The sequence below is a fragment of the Neospora caninum genome, chromosome X, assembly GCF_000208865.1.
Source record: "Neospora caninum Liverpool complete genome, chromosome X".
Lineage (NCBI taxonomy): Eukaryota > Apicomplexa > Conoidasida > Eucoccidiorida > Sarcocystidae > Neospora > Neospora caninum.
In genome coordinates this window covers 600,706-617,828 of record NC_018396.1, presented here as the reverse complement: position 1 = coordinate 617,828, position 17,123 = coordinate 600,706, and the positions used below count along the sequence as shown (strand labels likewise).

The following is a 17,123-nucleotide window of genomic DNA, read 5'->3' as shown; positions in this document are numbered from 1 at the left end:
AGACACAGAGGAGGAAAACTACGAGGGACACACGCGTTCTGTCTAGTTCCTGGGATTCGTCTTGTCAAGTTTCCCTTCGTGCCCAATCGCACACCGTTTGTTGCCTCTTGAACAGGAGAGGACACGCCTCTCTCTCTCCATAAGGTGGAACACGAACAGAAACGAGGACATGCAGGCGGCAAAGGACTCACATTTTGCTGGCTCGCCGCCCCTGCTTAGGCGTTGAGGTCGCCCAATCTTCTCAGTTCGCCGAATCTTGCTCTCCTAATGAAATGTTTGAGTCAGAGATACCTTTGGATACGCGTATACCTGCACGTGCCAATACATATACTTATGTGCACGCGCAACCACTTTTTGGAGTTTCATATCGACTGTGTAGTCAGGCTACGCATCTCGATATGTTACATCCACAGTCTATATATATTATAAATATTTGCGTAGTCGTGGAGACAGGCGAGAGAGGTGAGAAGATCATGCAGTTCTTTTTCACCAGCGTGATCTTCGGTTGTGAGGCTTCTTCCGGGCAGAAGGTGCGGATGACAAACAGTGTTTCCATTTCGTTTGTTGGCTCCAGTTCCGCGACACCGAATAAAGAGTGACGGTCCGTAGCTTTCCAATCTTTTCTGGTGCACCGTCTGTCTCGTGGAAGCTTTCCATTTCTCCTCGCTGGTTTCTCTCGGGATTGTCCTCCGCTGTCAAACACGCCTGCGACCTAAAAGCGTGTGCCGAGACGGTGTGCGGTGTCACCCCCTCGCGACAGCGCGTGTTGCACGTCGATTTGAAAAATCTGGTTTTCTGCAGGATAAATTTCTCTGTTTCTCGTCTGGCACGTTCTTCCCTGTTTCTCTACCCCCCCTCCCCCCGCCGTTTTTCAAAGGAAGCAATCGCCTCTGAGAGCGGAGCCTCGCGTGAGGCGGCCTCTGTGTCGATCTGGAGCGAGCGCCGGCGTTCGCCAGGTCACGTGCCTGTGTGTTCAATTGTCCACGGGTGGTTTCGTGCTGCATCACTGCGCGCGTGAGGTGAAGGAAATCTCTGAGGAGAGGGACGCAAAGCGCAGCGAAATTCGCAGCACCACCCGGCAGAAAGGCACCTCTTGACAGACGTTTTTGAGGTGTATGTACACCTGGAGTTGCGCTGCAGGGTTCGGTGTGCTGCGCGTTGAGGACGAAGCGAGGGAGCTCTTGTGGATGCTTTTCCAGTTCTTGGCTGCTTGTGCACCTCAAAATCCTCTTTTCTCGACGGCTTACCGCTTCTTAGCGCCTGCTCTCGCAGTCTGACGCCGACGTGCCCTCAAGAAAAACGTTCCCCGGACAGCAACTTCGGTGTCCTGTTCCGCGGGTATATACGCGTGCCACGCAGAGAGGAGCAGAGGTGGGGGGGCCCGACGAGCTGGCATTCCTGCTCGGATTTCCGCGTTTGTTCGCGGGGTTGTCCGGCGGCCTTCTGTTTCTCTTTCGTCCAAGTTTCCTCCTTTCCTGTATGCATTCGTCCTGCTTCTTTTTCCGCCAGTTTCTCGCGCGCGAGTTGGGTCCTGTCGCTGTGTGCGCGCGAAGCCGCGCGCCTCTGCGGGCGCCTCGAGGCAGCGACAGAGGTCACGTGGACTTCGGCTTTTCTTGCGGCAGTCTGCCGATACGAAAATTTCCAGGACGCCGTGGCGCTCGGTTCCCCGTTTTTTCAAAAGACTGTGCTCTCTGCTCGACGCGCCCTTCTCTTCGTCCGTGGAAACGCGCCTTTCTCGCGCGTTGTCACAAGAAAAGGTCGACTCTCTTCCTCGCGCTTCTCGGACACCTCTCGACACCTCACTTCGTGGACTGCGCAGAAAAGGCGTTCGACAGACGGCGCCGCGCAGAGAGAGGAAGCTCGCAGAACCTCTCCGTGCCTGCCTCGTGATGCTCTCCAGGCTGTGCCACGCACTTCAACAGCGACAGTTCCACGTGTGCGTGAAAGAGCACATGTTGAGGTGTACCCCGCTAGACGGCCGTCGCCCTGGATGAAACCGTACCTCTGAGCGTATGTCTATCTCTGCGGTCGCCTCCACAATCTCGATATGCGTGCGGCTGTGTAGATATGCGCAAACGTGTGAATTCAGGCGACTGGCGAATACGTTTCTGTCTGGGACATTTCCGTAGACGCGTCGTGCGCCAACCGGGGTTAGTGCGTGCCGTCAAGTTCGGAGCGTTTCACCCCCGTCTCTCAGCTGAGCGAAGCGCGGGTTGCGAGACGGGTGCCTCCTGCGTTTCGAGATCTTTCTCGTTTTCCTCTCGGCAGACGTCCCCTCTGTGTCGTTTTGTGTCTTCCCTTCCTCCGCGAGTAAAAAGGCAGAGAAGTATCGGGCGGCTTTTTCGTGAGGGCTTCCTCTCTTGACAGATCAGCGAATCGATTAAAGAGACGGGCATTTGCGCGGGAGTTCCGAGTTCCTGAAGAGCTGCAGACGACGTGGCTTTTTCTTCGTGCGCCTCTCTCTTGCGGTGGATCGTTTCGCACACGCGCCCCGCTCGGCACCTCGCGCGCGGCTCTCGCACACGGCGAAAGTGCACAGGGAGGGGAAACGACGTGGACGAGGAGAGGAGAGGAAGATGGAAATGAAGCACGGAGAGACGGGGAAGTGAGAAGAGAGAGCGAGAGGGGAAAGAGAGAAGGCAAGCATGTGCAGGATCTCCAGAGTGACGAGGAGAGAACGGAAGACCGAGGCTGCTGCGGGCAAGGCTTTTTTTGTTTCTGGGAGGCACAACAATCGCGCTCGTTGCCTTCATCTTTGTCTTCCGCGTAGCCTTCCTTGAAGCTTCCGTGTTCTTTTTCCTCGTACTCTCTTCTTCAGATTCGCTTGTTTCTTCGTAGAATTTTCTCTGTCTTTTTTTTTCCGCCCCCCCCCCCCCTTCGTATCCTTCTTGTCGTTTTGCCTGCGGATTCTACCGCCTCATCCGCTGCAGACTGGTTTCAGTTACGCCCTTCAGTCCATCTCTCGGCTGTCTCGGCACCTCTCGTGGGCGCTTGGCGTTCTCGCGTGCACCTGGTGTTTCTGCAAACTGACGACAGAAGTGCACGGCTTTGAGGTCGTTCTCGGGAACATCTCTTTCGTATCGATTCGTTGACAATGCTGGCGAGCGCCCCTCAATCTGGAGTTACCTGGCAACAGCGCGTCCCTCCCCTATGAATGTCACACAACCATATGTCTCTATAGTTCGTCTTTTCGCGTGCATCTCCTGTGCGGTTGTGAGTAACCGTGCCGTGATATAACTGTTCGAATCTGTTCGCATCTGACTTCAAAGGCTCTACCGAACGACAGCGGTTCTTGTGCATGACGCCAGAAGCGAGAGCTGAGACGCTGTTTTCATTTTGCGACAGCGAGAGAGGGGTCTCAGCCCTGCGAGATACGACATGGATAGAGACAAAAGAGGGATCTCGTCTCTGAAGAACGATCGGCGGGCTTCGCGGTCCTCTGTCCCCTCGGCTGTTATGGACGACGACAGTTCGTCTCACCTGTCTCCTACCGCCCCAGGAGCCACGCGAGAACGAGAAGAAGGAAGAAGTCTGGCCAGAGAACCTAACGAAGAAAAGCCGGGCGTCTCGACTCCTCAGTTGGCCGGGGGGGACTCACGCGGCAGGCACGGCAGTGGACGCACCCGCGGCAAACGAGGTAAATCGCGGAGTGTAGACGTTTCTGCGTCTGCTGCGTTTCCTGGTGGAGAGACAGATGTCTCTGTTCTGCCTTCCGGGGAGAAGTCTCCTGCGCTCGAGCCTGGGTCAAACGAAGCTTCAGCCTCGCTGCCTGTCTCCCCCTCTCGCCCAACTAGCGGCTGCGTGGCGACCGCGGTGTTCGCTGCACGCATTGTGTCGCCAGACGGTCGCCCCTCCCCCTCTCCCGCTTCTTCGGGAGATCTCTCGGGTTCGTGCAGTCCTTGCGCGACGAACCGAGGTGCGGCTGCGGAGGCGGCTTCTGTCTGTTCTCTGTCTCCACCCGCCCAGGAGACAGGCGCGTCCGCGAAGAGTCTCGCCCAGAGTGTCGAGAACGCGAGTTGTGCCCGGGGCAGGCCTACTTCCTGCGCGTCGGCTGCCTCGCCCCCCTCTGCCTTTGCGGAGCGTGAGCAGTTGCACGAAGCTCGCGAGGTCATGAAGAAGGCCAAGAAGGGGAGCGGGGGTGGAGACGAAGAGAAGGACAGGCGGAAGGCGAAGCCTGTGGAGAGAGACGGGCGTGCGAGCTCCGCTGTGGCAAACTCAGAAACGGAAGAAGACACAGCGGAGAGTGCCCGGAGAGAGCTCAGTGCGTCTCCTCAGGCAGCGATGGCGGAGGCCGCGCAGTGTCGGGCCGAGACTCCGGAGGAGTGTGCAGATGTCTCGACCGGGGATAGCCAAGGCAGTCCCGCGACCCGGCAGAGTGAAGAGTCTTTTCCTGTGACACAGAAATGCGAAAACGCGCCTGGAGGGCCTTCCTCGAAAGCGAAGAAAGCGACACGTGAGAACGGCCGGCAGCCAGACCCCGCGCTGATCCACGACCGGCACTTCATCTTTGCCTCGCCCTCCCCTTCGAATTCGCGGAAAAGCCCGACTTGTTCCCCGTCCCCTCACAGCCAGGACGCCAGAGAAGCCACACCAGGCAGCGCGCCTCTCCCTGCCTCGGCGGCCGCGCCACAGGCAGCTCCGGACCCGTCCGAGAAAGGTGCGCTCTGTCCCGTCGCCCCCCAGGAGGTTCCCCCCGCGTTTCCTGGTTCTCCCGGATGTTTTCCAGCGGGAAGCGCAGCGTCTCCGCTGTCTCCGCCGGGGGGTCAGGCGCCTCGCCCCGAGCCTGTGTTCCCGGGGCAGGGGTTACTCAGTCTCCGTCGGTCTCTGCGCCATCGCCAGCCGGTGCGGCAGGGCGCGGGTGTCTCGCCTTCGCCCCACGGTGCCCCGGGGAGCAGCTTGAGCAGCCGCAGCGCGAGTCCGAGCCGGCGGGGCGGGGTGTCTCCTGGGGGACCTGCAGCCGCGGTCGGAAAGCCCACGCCCTCGCCTGGAGCCGCGAAACATCCCAGCCACAAGGCCCCGGGGGCCGCGAGCGCCGCGCTTCACGACGCGTGGCTCAAGGCGTCGCCGAGCGCCGGCCCGCAAGCGAGTTTTTCCGGCAAGTCCCTTCTCGCATCCCCTTCTGCCTCGACGCCCGCGGGCCTCGCGGGGCCCGGAGCCCCGGCGGCCAAAAAGAAGGCGGGGCAAGTCCAGAGCGCCGCGGGGAAGTCGCGGGGGGGGGCGCCCTTCGTTCTCTCCGAGTACTGGTCCGGGTTGACTCTCGACGAGATGGAAAAGGGCGAGGCAGCTTGGACGCGCGCCGCAGCGGGTCTGCTCCCCGCGTCGCCACACAAAACCCCTGCGAGCTCGCCCAGTCTGGGGGCTCCGCGAGACGAGGACGGCTCGTCAGCTGCGGTCGACAAAAGAGAGAAGGCTCCTGTGGGGACGGGCCGGAGCCAGGCCACGCAGCTCTGTGCTCTGGCGAGCAAGCAGGGGACACTCACGCTCGGTGCATGCGTCGACCCCGTCGCGGCAGTCTGTTGGGGCGGCGCCGGCGTGGACTCGCGCGTCCTGGCGCCTCAGGGCGAGCGCGTCGCGCTCGGTTCCGGAGACGCGCTGAGCAGGAAGAGAGTGCATGTCTCCGACGGCTTCGCGGACTGCCGCGCAGCACCTGGCGCGGCGAGGGCCCATCCTGGGAAGCTTGCGAAGGCGAAGAACACCCCGAGCTGGGACCTGTGTGGGGCCGAGCCGAGTCCGCTCGACTTCCTCCCGCTGGGTCTGGGATCGGCGCCTGTGAAGAAACCGAAAGTCGGGAGTGGCGGGGAACCTTCCGCGGAGACCGAGCACGCAGCGAAAAGGTCCGGAAAGGCGACTGCTGGAGCGCGCAGTGGGGCGTTGGGCGACGACGGCGAGCGGGGGCGAGGCCGCGGGCGAGACGAGAACGAGGGACTGCGCTTCGACGTCTCCTGGTTCCTCGCCGATGGCGACTCTCCACTCGCAAGTGGACACGGGACGCGAGGGTCCAGGTGGGAGAGCTTGTGGGTCCGCCCAGCTTCGCCAGTGCGCAAGGTGCCCGTGAGGCGGGAGGGGCCGAACTCGGAGACTCGCAGAAAGCCAGCGAGGGAGACCGACGACGCCTCGGCCGCGAAGCGCCACAAGGGAGACAGTGGAAGCGAAGAAGCGGCGAGCCTGGAGCTCGGCTCAGAATCGAGTGATTCGGAGGACTTCGAGTCCCTTTCTGACGCGGCTGCGTCGGCCACGCGTTTTCCCGCCGCCGACGGACACTTCCCGGAAGTCCCACGCTGCTGCTACTGTCTCCTCCCGCGGCGGATTCCTGCGAGAACAGCCGAGGTCGGCTCCTCGCGCAGCGCCGCGCTCGGATGGAGCCAGGAGACCGGCCAAACGCGTCGCGATCGTCTCCGCCTGTACTGCGCGTGCACGACCCGGGCGTTTGGCGAGAGTGTGTTGCAGGGCGCTGCAGGCCAGCGGGGTCTTCTTCTTCCCGTGCCGGCGAGCTCGCTCCAGTACGCAGTGTGCGACGTCACTCTGGATGGCGCGGGAGGCGAGGCGCCAACGGGGGGCGTTGTTTCGACATCTGACATTGCTCCTTCGGGCGGCGCTTCCGCGGGTGTCCGAGACGACCGCTTGGGGGCGGGGAGGCCGGCAGACGCGCGAGAGCCTCCCGAGGCCCACGCGCCCGTTGAGGCGATCTATCGATGGAGAGATCCGTGCACACTTCAGACGTTTTCCTCTCCTCTGGATCGAATTCAGGGCAGCCTTGCGGCGACAGCGGCCGTCGCGGCCGCCGCAGAGAGCGCTGGAAAGCGCGTCGTCTTTCTGCCTAGGCTGTACTGGGACCGCGAGGCCGACTGCTACATTGCGTCCTGTCTCCGGTGGGAAGATGAAGAAGCGGCGCAGCCGGAAGAGGCGAGCAAAGAAGAGCGAGAGAAGACGCGGGGTGCGGAGAAGCCTGCGGCGACGCGCGGCAGAGGCGAGAAGAAAGCTGAAGAAGGGCGAACCGCTCTGGACCCGGCGCGCAGACGGTGTCTGAAGCTTCTCCAAAAGAAGTTCAGTGTCGCGTTCTTGGGAGACGCGAAGGCCCATTTCTACGCTTCCGAATGGCTGCGGTGGCAACACAACGGACACCGCGCGATGATGGAAGAGAGGAAGCAAGAGATCGCGAGACAGTTGGCCTCGCCTCTGCTCGCAGGCCGCAGGGCGACGGCGAAGGGTCCGGGGGTGGGCGGGGCCGGAGCCAAGAGGGGCTCTGCGCTCAGCGCCGCACAGCTAGCCCTCGCGTCGGGTCGTCCGTTGACTCCAGAGGAAGAAGAGGAGTTGAGGAGACAAATCGAGAACAAAGAGAGACAGAAGAAGCAAAAGCTGCTTCGACAGCAGTGGAGGCGCCAACAGGCGCGAGAGGCGAAGCTGCGACTCCAGCGAGAGGCTGAGGAGGCCGCCGCAGCCGCCGCAGCCGCCGCAGCCGCAGGTGCGGGACAAACCCGCTCGCCGCAGTCGCAGCAGAAATCCGCTTTATCCCTTTCGCGGCAAGGACCCAAGAACGAATTGCCCCACCCCTGCGCTTCTGGCGCCTCTCTCGCTCCCGCCGCTGCGCCAAAGGGCGGCAGTCTCGTTGCTGGCGAGTTTGCAGGCGCGGGGCCCAGTGAGGGCGTGGGTACGCGCCGGAGCACGGCCGCTGCAGGCGCGGCATCCGCCGAGAAGGGTGTCGGGAGAAAGGGGGACTCTGTGGCAAGAGACACTGCGAGTCTCTCTCTCGACGCGCCTCCCAAGTCCACCATGGTGACCAGAGGAGGCGGGCGAGGTCCCGTAGCTGTGACGCGCTCGGTTTCTTCTCCTTCCGGGCGGGCGTCAGGCTCCGCCGGCTCTCCGCCCTCCGGAAGTTCAGGATCTAGGTAGTCGACGCGGGGGGGGGGGGGGCGAGAGGCAGCCGGCGAAGACAACGCTGGCCTGGCAGCACTTTTGCGCGGAGTCCGCGCCGTGCCGGAAACGTTCTCAGGCATGTGCGCGATTCGGCTCCTGTCGTCCGAGTCCTCCTTACGCCCCAAACGGTTGTCGCCTTGGCGAGTCGCATGCGTGCAACAGACTCCCCTGACACAGGAGAGAAGACAACTGAACCGTATCTAGAGACAAAAGACAGTTGGCCAGTAGCGAGCGAGTGTTCGCCACTCAGCAATGGGAAAGGCTTCCAGATTTGGCGGTTCGCGGTCTCAGCGAGGCCATCCCAGGTCCGCTGGCCATGTCGACGCGCCTGTCTGTCTTTCACCAAAAGCGCTCTTGGTGCAGAGGGTTTGTGCCACAACGGCTATGCTCGCAGCGGCCGGCCTCCGCGGGGGGTACGCGAGAGGGAGAGGAGGGGACCGGTAACGCAGTTTGCATGTGTCACTGTCGCGTGGACGCAAGCGACGGTCGATGTCGGTGAAGGTGGACCGAGGGACGACGCCTTACCAGATAACGAAAACCGTGGTGATGCGCGCACTGCGTGAGGTCTGTACAGACGTTGTCCTCATGCACCAAAGACGTGGTGTGGTGAATGTCAAAGTTTTACACGCGGCGGATCCCGAACAGCTGGTTCGCGGCCGGCCTCGGAGGTCCCCCTTGAAACAGGTCCTCCCGCTTGCCTAGGTGGTGTTTTCACGGGCTAACTCCTCAGTTTCGTGTGTGCCATGCCCACTAATGCATACCTTTTCCAACTCTAGAAACACGCCTAGACACAGATAACCAAAACGGAAGCGCGGCACAGACCGGCGAGAAAGTGCACGGCGCCGCAGCCAGCGACACGGTCGAGATCTGACATGGCACCACCAGGCAAAAAAGCAGTCTGCAGCTTGGGCCAGTCTGAGAGTCCGATCCTCTCTTCCCATCTGTCTAGCTCTCGCGTTGCTCCGGCGCTTCAGCATTGCACCCTCTCTCTTTGCCTCCAAGCTCCTCGTTTCCTACGTTTGGTGTGTCTGAGGCAGATATGGCGAGGACGGGGCCTGCCCACACCAGAGAGGCATCCGACTCACCCTGGCAGTGACTCCAGTTCGATGTTCCACATCCCAGAACCTCGCGTCGCGTTTGAGGAATCAGGCGCTCTTGACGATGCTGGACAGGCGGTTGGTCACGAAGAACGCCGCCTCGTTCCACATCGTCGCGTGTTTCCACGCCTACCAACCCGTTTGTCGGATCCTTCGGCGGCAAGATTGTTCTGCGTGTGTGTCTAGCTGGTCCTGCGGTGTGAAACTGACGTTCTAGCGCACCTTGACCACCTAGTTACACGAATACAGTGTGGCGGGCTTCGGCGTGCGTGTAGAGAGTCGCCAAGCCTGCCGATGTAACTTCAAAGGATTAAGTGGTCGGAAGTCGTGAAAGCCTAGGTAGTAGCAGCGTACTTGTTCTCTTCATGGTCCCACACGTGCATGGGATCGTGTGAAGATGCTACATACGGCAGGTCGCCTTGGATTGGTTTTCTCCAAACGGACAGCCGTCAAGAGCTCGTGACTCAAAGTGGTGAAGCGATACGCCCAGCGGGTTTGCTTGTTCCCGACTATGGATCCTGTTCCCTCTGCCTTGCTGGAGGCTGTGAAACGCGCGACGTATACACAGCGTTCAGGCTGCGCTTTTGTGGCCAAGAAGACTGATGCACTTTTTGTGGAAAAATCACCTAGTCGAGTATGCGTCTCCAGCTCGTCTGTGTCGGCTGGTACGAGCATTCAAGGGCACAACTGTTACCGACTAACTTTTAAGAAACTTGCGATCTGTGTTTTCAACGGGGGGAGCTCGTCCGGAGTCACGTCGTACGGAGAGAGGCGGGTGATGCCGTAGAGTCTGACTTGTATTTTGTACGGGGTGTAACGCATGCACAGAAACCGCCAAGATACATCGGCGTGCTAGGCATGTACTCGATCTGCTAGCAACCGTAAATCCCGCTGGCGGTGCGTCGTCTTTTTGGAAGCTTTGAGCCTGCCGCGTTTCTTCATGGGTAACGCGTATTGTTTTTAAAGTTGCGTGACGGCTGTCTCTGTCTCTGGAGGTGTACAGCGCGCGGAAGCAACACCAAGCGCCACGTCACGCTTAGTCCCGTCCTATGCGGGGTTCCTCTGTTTTGCTAGTGCTCTGCGGAGACGGTTTACATTCGCTGAACAAGTGTACCGCCGCCTGATTTCTGACCTGCCAGGGTCACGAATTGAGCGACGTCAAACGTGTGGGACTGCGTGCGCCCGCCGCAACGGAGAAATTGGGGATCTGTATCAAGTGAAACGTTACACTTTCGCGACTGTGTTTCAAGAGCAGTTCCAAACGAAAAGAAACACAAAACACACCACCGGCGCCCCTGGGGGAGTTGCTGTGACTCCTCTCAGTGCGCCGTTCCGAACGTGTGACACACAACTCCCCTGCAACGATGAGAGGCACGGCTTTCACTGACTCCTGGTGAATGGAGTCCTTTCGTTTCCCATGCGCGGTTCTGGAGAGCCGTAGAAACGACTCGGACAGTCTCTCTTTCTCATGGGCACGGGGGCTGCGGATTCTTCCCGGCAAGCAGAGGCGAAGCTGAAAAGGATAGGCACCCAACCAAAGAATCGACGCACGCCGCAGCGAGACAAGCCTGATGAGTCACAGAAACCACGCTCTGTGCGCTTAGTACCTGCGGCAAAAACACCCAAATCAACAAAACACGCACACGGTGATTTCTGTTTCGACGCGCGGTTCCCCTTTCCTCTGTAATTCGCCTCACCGCTCCTCTCTTCTCCGGGGGACACCAGAGAGGCGAGACGCCGCGCTCTCGACACACCACCCCCGCTTGCACTGAGCCCCGTCTGTCTGTCCATTGAAGACGGCGGAGGCAAAAACAGTTGCGACAATCAGGGAAAACACGAGACACGAACTCAACGAAAACCGGGGACAGAGCCGAGGGCCGACAGGCCGCCTCAGGCAGCCGTCAGCTTGCCTAGCTGAGGCTTCCGAGTAAACAACGCCCGCCAGGATCGCCTCCTGGGGGCGCGCTCGATGGGACAACGCTCCTCTCGCCCAACCAAAGTGTTTGCCTTGCACACGACCAAGTTCAAAGGATGACTGCGTTCCGGTTCACGGATCTCTGAGCCACGCGTCATATCCGGAAGATGCGCACGCAAGTTCCCTTCTCTCTGCCGGAGTCGAAGAAAACCAACCGCGGCAGGCGCCGCATTCCAGAAACGCCTGCGCGTGCGTTGCGAAATACTCTGCGACGCCCGTCAACGAGAGTCCGTTTCTCCACCTCGGCCCCTGAGCGCTGCGTTTTGACGACACGGAGTTTCTCCCGCTGCGCGAGCAAGGTGCTTACCAGTAGTGGTCCCGGATGTCCTCCTCGACATCGTGGTTCATCTTTTTGATCAGACCGAAAGTAATCAAACCTGGCCACAGCCACGGCCACGCGTACGCGCTGCACTTGGACCAGCATCTAAAAAGAGGAAAGCACACACAGTGGGGGTGAACAGAGTGAAAAGCGCACCGAGGCGATGGCCTTCACGGCCTTAAACGGGGGCACTGACTGACTTGTGCACGGCCGTTCCGCGGGAACGTCACAAGCGAAGGAGAGAAACAAAAAACCCATCCTCCTGGACGACAGACGAGAGCGAGACATTGCGCTGAAAAAACTGGCGTGAGCAAATACACAAGTTGACGGGACACAGAAGAACGGACTTCCCATCGAACGCTTCTCTCGCCGTCCCGGCGCTTGCCGCACCACAGCCGACTTTCTCCGAGTTTGAAGAAGACCACTGCGATCGACCCGCGTCGGCCGAGACGGACAAACCGCGAGGTTTCACGGATACCCGCGTCTGCGTGTGTGTGTGTGTGTAGGGGATCCTTTCTGGTCGGGGACATTTTCGTGTCTCCCCATTTTGAAACGATGCAGTCTGTGGCCGCGTGCACGCGCTCAGTACACCCTCGGCTGTCTGGCGAAGCGAGCGCTTAAGTCCCTCTCGCCTTTCTTTCCCTCGGCCTTTTCTTCCCGCGCCACATCGAACCCTCCTCGCTCTCTTTTCCGTTTCTCGCGCGGCTCGGGAGACAGCCCGACGCTCGCACCCCCCCCCCCCCGCCTCTTACCGAGCAGCAAAGGTATGCCAAAAGGGGTAGATGAATTTCAGCTGGTACGGCGAAATGGTCTGTTGGATGTAGCCGCCGTGCGCCGTCAAGCGGTCGCGCCATACCATCTCGAATTCGGGAGCGACGGGGTAAGATCCGAGCATTTTTCGCTCGAATTTCGGCGCTCCCAGGCGGGGCGCGGACAGAGACAGCAGACCGCTGTGGCCGCGGGCGGCGAGGCACTGGCAAAGCCGAGAAGATGCCATCTTCTCTGTCCGTTTTTCCGAACGAAGAAGGAAGTTCCAGGACTCGCGCAGTGCGGTGGCTTCCGGCAGAAAACAGAAAACCCCTCCGATCCGACGGGGTGGCCACTTCCGAGGCAGGTTTTGGCGGTTCTTCCGAGGAAAACCTCTCGCGAGCGCAACACAAAAGGAGCGGGACGCCTTTCCTTCGCCCGAGAGACAAAAATCCAGAGCTTCCCGGCTGGTGTCAGGCGCGCGTTCCTCGATCTTCCTCTCGCCCGCAGAGCGGAGAAACGTTTCCGGGACGACCGCGTCGAGAGGGGCGGAGCCGTCAACTGTTTTTGACAGAGAGAACGGGAGAAGGAAGCGAAGGAGCGCGTGAAAGAAAAAAACAGAGGGCTTGTTCGTTCAGAGAAACACAACCCCCAGCCCGCGTGGCGCTCTCGAGAAAGCACTACCGACACAGCAGCGATGCAGGGGTCTGAGTCCCCTTTGTGCAACTCGCCGCGTAGGGTCTGTCAGCTCCTCTCTCACTTCCACCCTGGCGCTAGACACTTTCCAGAACGAAACGATCTTGCCGGAGGAAGTTGGACGAAACTGGATCCTTTCCGTGCACGAATGCCCGATCTGCGCTCTCACGAAACTCGGAAGATCGCTCGCTGGTGTCCTGAAAAGAAACGGGGAGGAGTCGGACACATGTGAGTCTTCACCCGTTTTTTGACCGGCCTGTGGCGCCTGAAGAACACGTGTGCGCATGCAAAAAAATCAAGCGCTTTGTGCCGGGGCTCCTGAGACACTCGAGAGAAGAAAGTTCCTGCCACAGCAGAGCGGTAGCATTTGTCGCTTCAGAACCAAAGCAAGACGTGGCGCCAGAGAAGAGAAACCAGATTCTGTTGTGCGTGCGGCGGGCGAAAAGCGCTCCTCGCCTCAAAATTCAGAGCTCCCCGCGTTTCTGCCAAGAGGTACCCTGGGAGTCCTTGCAATTCCGAACCACGTTCTCGCTTGTCACTTTCCTTTCCTCTCTGCCCGAGCGAAAGAAGTGAGCCGCGAACAAGTCATTTTTCACAAACGCCCGGTGTGAGGCATCCCAAAAGGCCTAGAGAGGAGACCGCGCTTTCGTGCGCGCTTTTCCTTCCCAGCGGCGCTGGGAACCACGCGTCGACTCTGTCAAGACCATCACGGACAAAACCCTTTGTCTCTATTCGCTCCCTAGCTCTTCGTTTCCCACCCTCGATCTCTTCTGCATCTTCCTGTTCCCCCCGGTTTCTCCCTCTCCCGCGTTCTCAGAAACATCTCCGCAGCCATGGCGCCCGCCACCGCGTCCAAGGACACGGCCGCATCGGCTGATGTTCAGTCGTGGCGGACCTCGACGAGAGGCATCGGTACGCTTTCTTTTTCCCTCTCTCTCTCCAAAGGTCACCCTATTTCCTCCCCTCACCTGCCGCCTTCCTTGCGTCTCCTTCCTCCCGTAGATACGCTCTTCCGTCTCTGCTTTTGGGTGTCGCCACTGTCGCCTTTCTTTTCCGCTTCGAAATCACTTCTCCTCTGCTCAGGGGGATCCTGTCAGTCTCTCCACAAACGAAGCCGTTCAAAACTCTCAGGTGCTCCCGTGCCCCGCTGTCTCCGATTCCCCCGGCCATTCCAGGTCTGCTGTTTTCTCTCTCAAAGAGCAGTCCCTGATGCGGCCAGCGGGGGGAAGATCTCATAACAGCCTTCCGTTTGTAGCCTACACCTACCAGATGCGTTCATGTATGCGTGCACATGCTCACCTAAACATGTATGCGTATGCATGCATAAAAGGGACACACTCGCGACAAGGAAGGAGCCAGGAACCTGTGAAAGAAAGATTAAAAACAGAGGTCCGACATAAATCAGCGTGCATATATGTGCGTTGACGCGGGTCTATACGTATACGTAGGTCTCTGTACGTGGAACATGTGCAAGTAAGGCTCCTTTGCTTTTGCACAAAATTGTCCCCAGCACGAAACGAGCGACCGCGGCAGTGTTTTACCGCAAGAGTGGACTTCTCGTTTTTGCGCGATTGTGCTGGCTACAGGCCCCAGACTCGCGGCAACGTTCTCCTGGCTGACCCTTTCGACTGCGACATTCGCCTTCATGACCACTTCCCGCAGGAAAGAATGGTACGAAAGCCTCCGGGGCGCCTTCACGGTTGAGGGAGTCTGACTTCTTTTCGGCTTATATACGGAGAGCGTTTTGATGGGAAGGGCTGGCGGCTGAATTGTGCAACTATACGTACACCTTCAAAGGCGTAAAACTGCACTGCTGGACACTCACTCCTTCGTTGTCTGTCAGCACGTTTCTTGTTCGTAAAGCAGGATCAGGTGAGACCGGAATCCACGTGCAAAAAGGCCCCCTCGAAAGAAGCGGCGAAAAAGGCGTGTGGGGCAGTCTGTTTTTCTTGCTGTAGCTCTTGCATTCCTTTTTCCTGAAACGAAGCGTGCCGCTCCCTTTGCATCCTACGAAGCTGCGGCGTGAGCGTCAGACGCGCCGAACAGAAAGAGGGCCGGTTTCCTCGCTCAGTCGTATTGGTGTGAAGACGCTTCTTCCGACTCTCTGCCACGCGCTCTCGATCCTTGTCTGTTTTGCTGTGTTGTTGTCTGCTTCCCTAGGGCCGATATCTGCCTCGATTACTGCTACTCCAAGCGCGCGTTCTGCGCCCCGTCTGTGTATGACCGGCTCTTTGCGTTCTTGAAGAAAGTTCCAAAATAGACAATTCCCGCGTTCTGCCTTCCTGAGGCTTTCTGTCTCGGTGATATCGCAGCCGGGGGATTTTCGGGCCAGGCAGACGTCGGCCAACCTCCCTGCGCCTTCTGTTCAAACCCAGAAGACACCCTTCGTGAAGCCGCACAAAGTTTCAGAAATGGAAGAGAGATGCAATATCGCCACATTCTTTTATTGGTACACAGTAAATTGATGTATATATATGTAAATAGAATGCTTTCTACTGCGTGTATCAACACTATAAACTGTTAGATGTGCAGTTGAATGCATGGCTGCATGTGTACGCTGGTCTGAAACAAAACTTGGACGCGCTCGAGTCAATTTCTCTCGCGTCTGTGTGCACGCAAGAACGGATTTGTCTTTTCTCGTCTGCCGGCGGCTTCTCGCCCCTCTTGGAACCGCTCCATAGACCCCAGGAAGCGATTAGGAGCCTCCGAGCGCCGCCTCTTCTCTTTAAGGCACGCCCGTTTCCACAAAGAGTTGCGCAGATGCAGCCAACTAAGGAATCGTGGAAAGGCTAGCGCATGCAGTCCAAATGGAGCGGGGCTCTGCTCGCCTAGTGGCAAATCCGCAGAGAGAGTGCAAGTCCCTGTGAGGTTTCAGTGCCTTTAAACGTCGCAAACTGCGAAAGGCTCGTGAATCAGGAGACACCAGAGACCATCCGTCACGACTGACAGCACGAAGTACTCCTGTTTCCTGTCCAGCTCGTTCTCCGCCCGTCATCGAGTGAGATACAAACGCACTCCACCTGTTTTCTGCTCGAATGCTTCACCACTGCACGGGTTACGCATTTCCCAATCACATTAAGACAGGAACGCGGCGTTCGATAAGCAGCAAAGGGATTGACTCCTGCGTGTCGCGCGGTTTTGCAATTGAAACACAGGAAAGACTGCTTCACCTTCTCAGCTGCAGCGACAGGTTTCTTGGTGTTCCGACTCTCGGGGGCGGTGAGGTTTGAAGAAGCGAAAGAATTCAGAGACAAACACGCCGGGTCAGCGCAGTGATAGCTGCAAAGCCTCCAACCTAAACTTCACATGTTTGACATTTAGCCGCGAATATACAACCAAGATATATGTATCTGTCGTAGGTTCGGTAGGATGACATGCAAAGCACTCTAGGAAGGAAAGTACCAGGACGGGAGGTAACGAAACGGAGCGTGGACCTGGAGATATTTTCACTTCCTGGGGCAGCAGAGCTTCTATGACTGTCGTTTTTCCTTTTGACGCCTCCGACGGAGGGAGGAGAGATGCGTGGACGGACGAACCGCATTCAGAAGATGGTCCAACAATTAGACGATTGGTTCCCTTTTTAACGGACACAATGACAAACGGTTTTCCTCGTCCAAGGAACTGGAACGACCGGTGTGTACCTTGTCTTGGAGAGCACGACAGATCGACGCCCGTGGCAGGTGAGCGCCCCCGAATAGAACAGGATACGATCCACCACAGACCTCTCCTCTTGGAGTTCAAGAATTTGGCGTTTTAAAGGTACGTCTTTGCATTCAGACACCAGTGCTCGGTACTGCTCTTCTCTCTCATCATCGAGAGACAGTCTTGCATGTCGAAGTGCCCAAGTTCGATCTTGGCCCCACCCAGAAGATCCATTAGGAAACCATGCTGGCGTGAGAGAAGTCCGCAAACCCTCGTGTCCGTTTGACGTTTGCATGCGATGGAGGTGGAGCCTTCAGCCACAGTTCTGTTCTTCGAGTACCGAGGCGCGCATCCGTTTTCCTTCGGTCGCGGCCTAGACGCCTTCGCGCTCAACGTACACCGGAGATTGCCAGCAGATTTGCGCATACGGACTCTAGTGTAGATCACGTGTTTCTAACGACCGTTTTGCAGCAATGCTAACTCGGTCCGGTGTACAGATATTGCGACCGTAAGGGCCGCAAGACGGTTTCTTGTGCGCGTAAAGTGCCGCCGTCGAGTGTGTGTGTGTGTGGGCTCGCGCCTTCAGGGTGCGGACCTCCGGTGCGGTTCGGTTGAATGATGAGGTTTCCGTGTGGAGTGCAAAAGACGGGAGAGGCGGCAGAGGTATCTGCCTGCGAAGGTGAAATCGCCGGCACAGCTAAAACGTGGAAGAGCCTCTCTCCCTGCAGGTCAG

At 58.8% G+C, this 17,123-nt stretch overlaps 3 protein-coding genes across 3 annotated transcripts; 2 read left to right on the top strand and 1 right to left on the bottom strand.

Annotated features, from left to right (window-relative positions):
• Positions 1–3,378: 3,378 nt before the first annotated feature.
• NCLIV_045500 (uncharacterized protein) lies at positions 3,379–7,890 on the top strand (the record flags this gene model as incomplete). Its single annotated transcript, XM_003884099.1, has 1 exon — positions 3,379–7,890. The coding sequence occupies one exon, from the start codon at positions 3,379–3,381 to the stop codon at positions 7,888–7,890; it is 4,512 nt and encodes a 1,503-aa protein (XP_003884148.1).
• Positions 7,891–10,611: 2,721 nt separating this feature from the next.
• Positions 10,612–12,302, bottom strand: NCLIV_045490 (conserved hypothetical protein; the record flags this gene model as incomplete). Its single annotated transcript, XM_003884098.1, has 3 exons — positions 10,612–10,618; positions 11,294–11,410; positions 12,058–12,302. The coding sequence occupies 3 exons, from the start codon at positions 12,300–12,302 to the stop codon at positions 10,612–10,614; spliced, it is 369 nt and encodes a 122-aa protein (XP_003884147.1).
• Positions 12,303–13,581: 1,279 nt separating this feature from the next.
• On the top strand, positions 13,582–15,008 carry NCLIV_045480 (hypothetical protein; the record flags this gene model as incomplete). The annotated part of the gene is made up of 3 exons (XM_003884097.1): positions 13,582–13,660; positions 14,335–14,419; positions 14,909–15,008. The coding sequence occupies 3 exons, from the start codon at positions 13,582–13,584 to the stop codon at positions 15,006–15,008; spliced, it is 264 nt and encodes an 87-aa protein (XP_003884146.1).
• Positions 15,009–17,123: the final 2,115 nt, after the last annotated feature.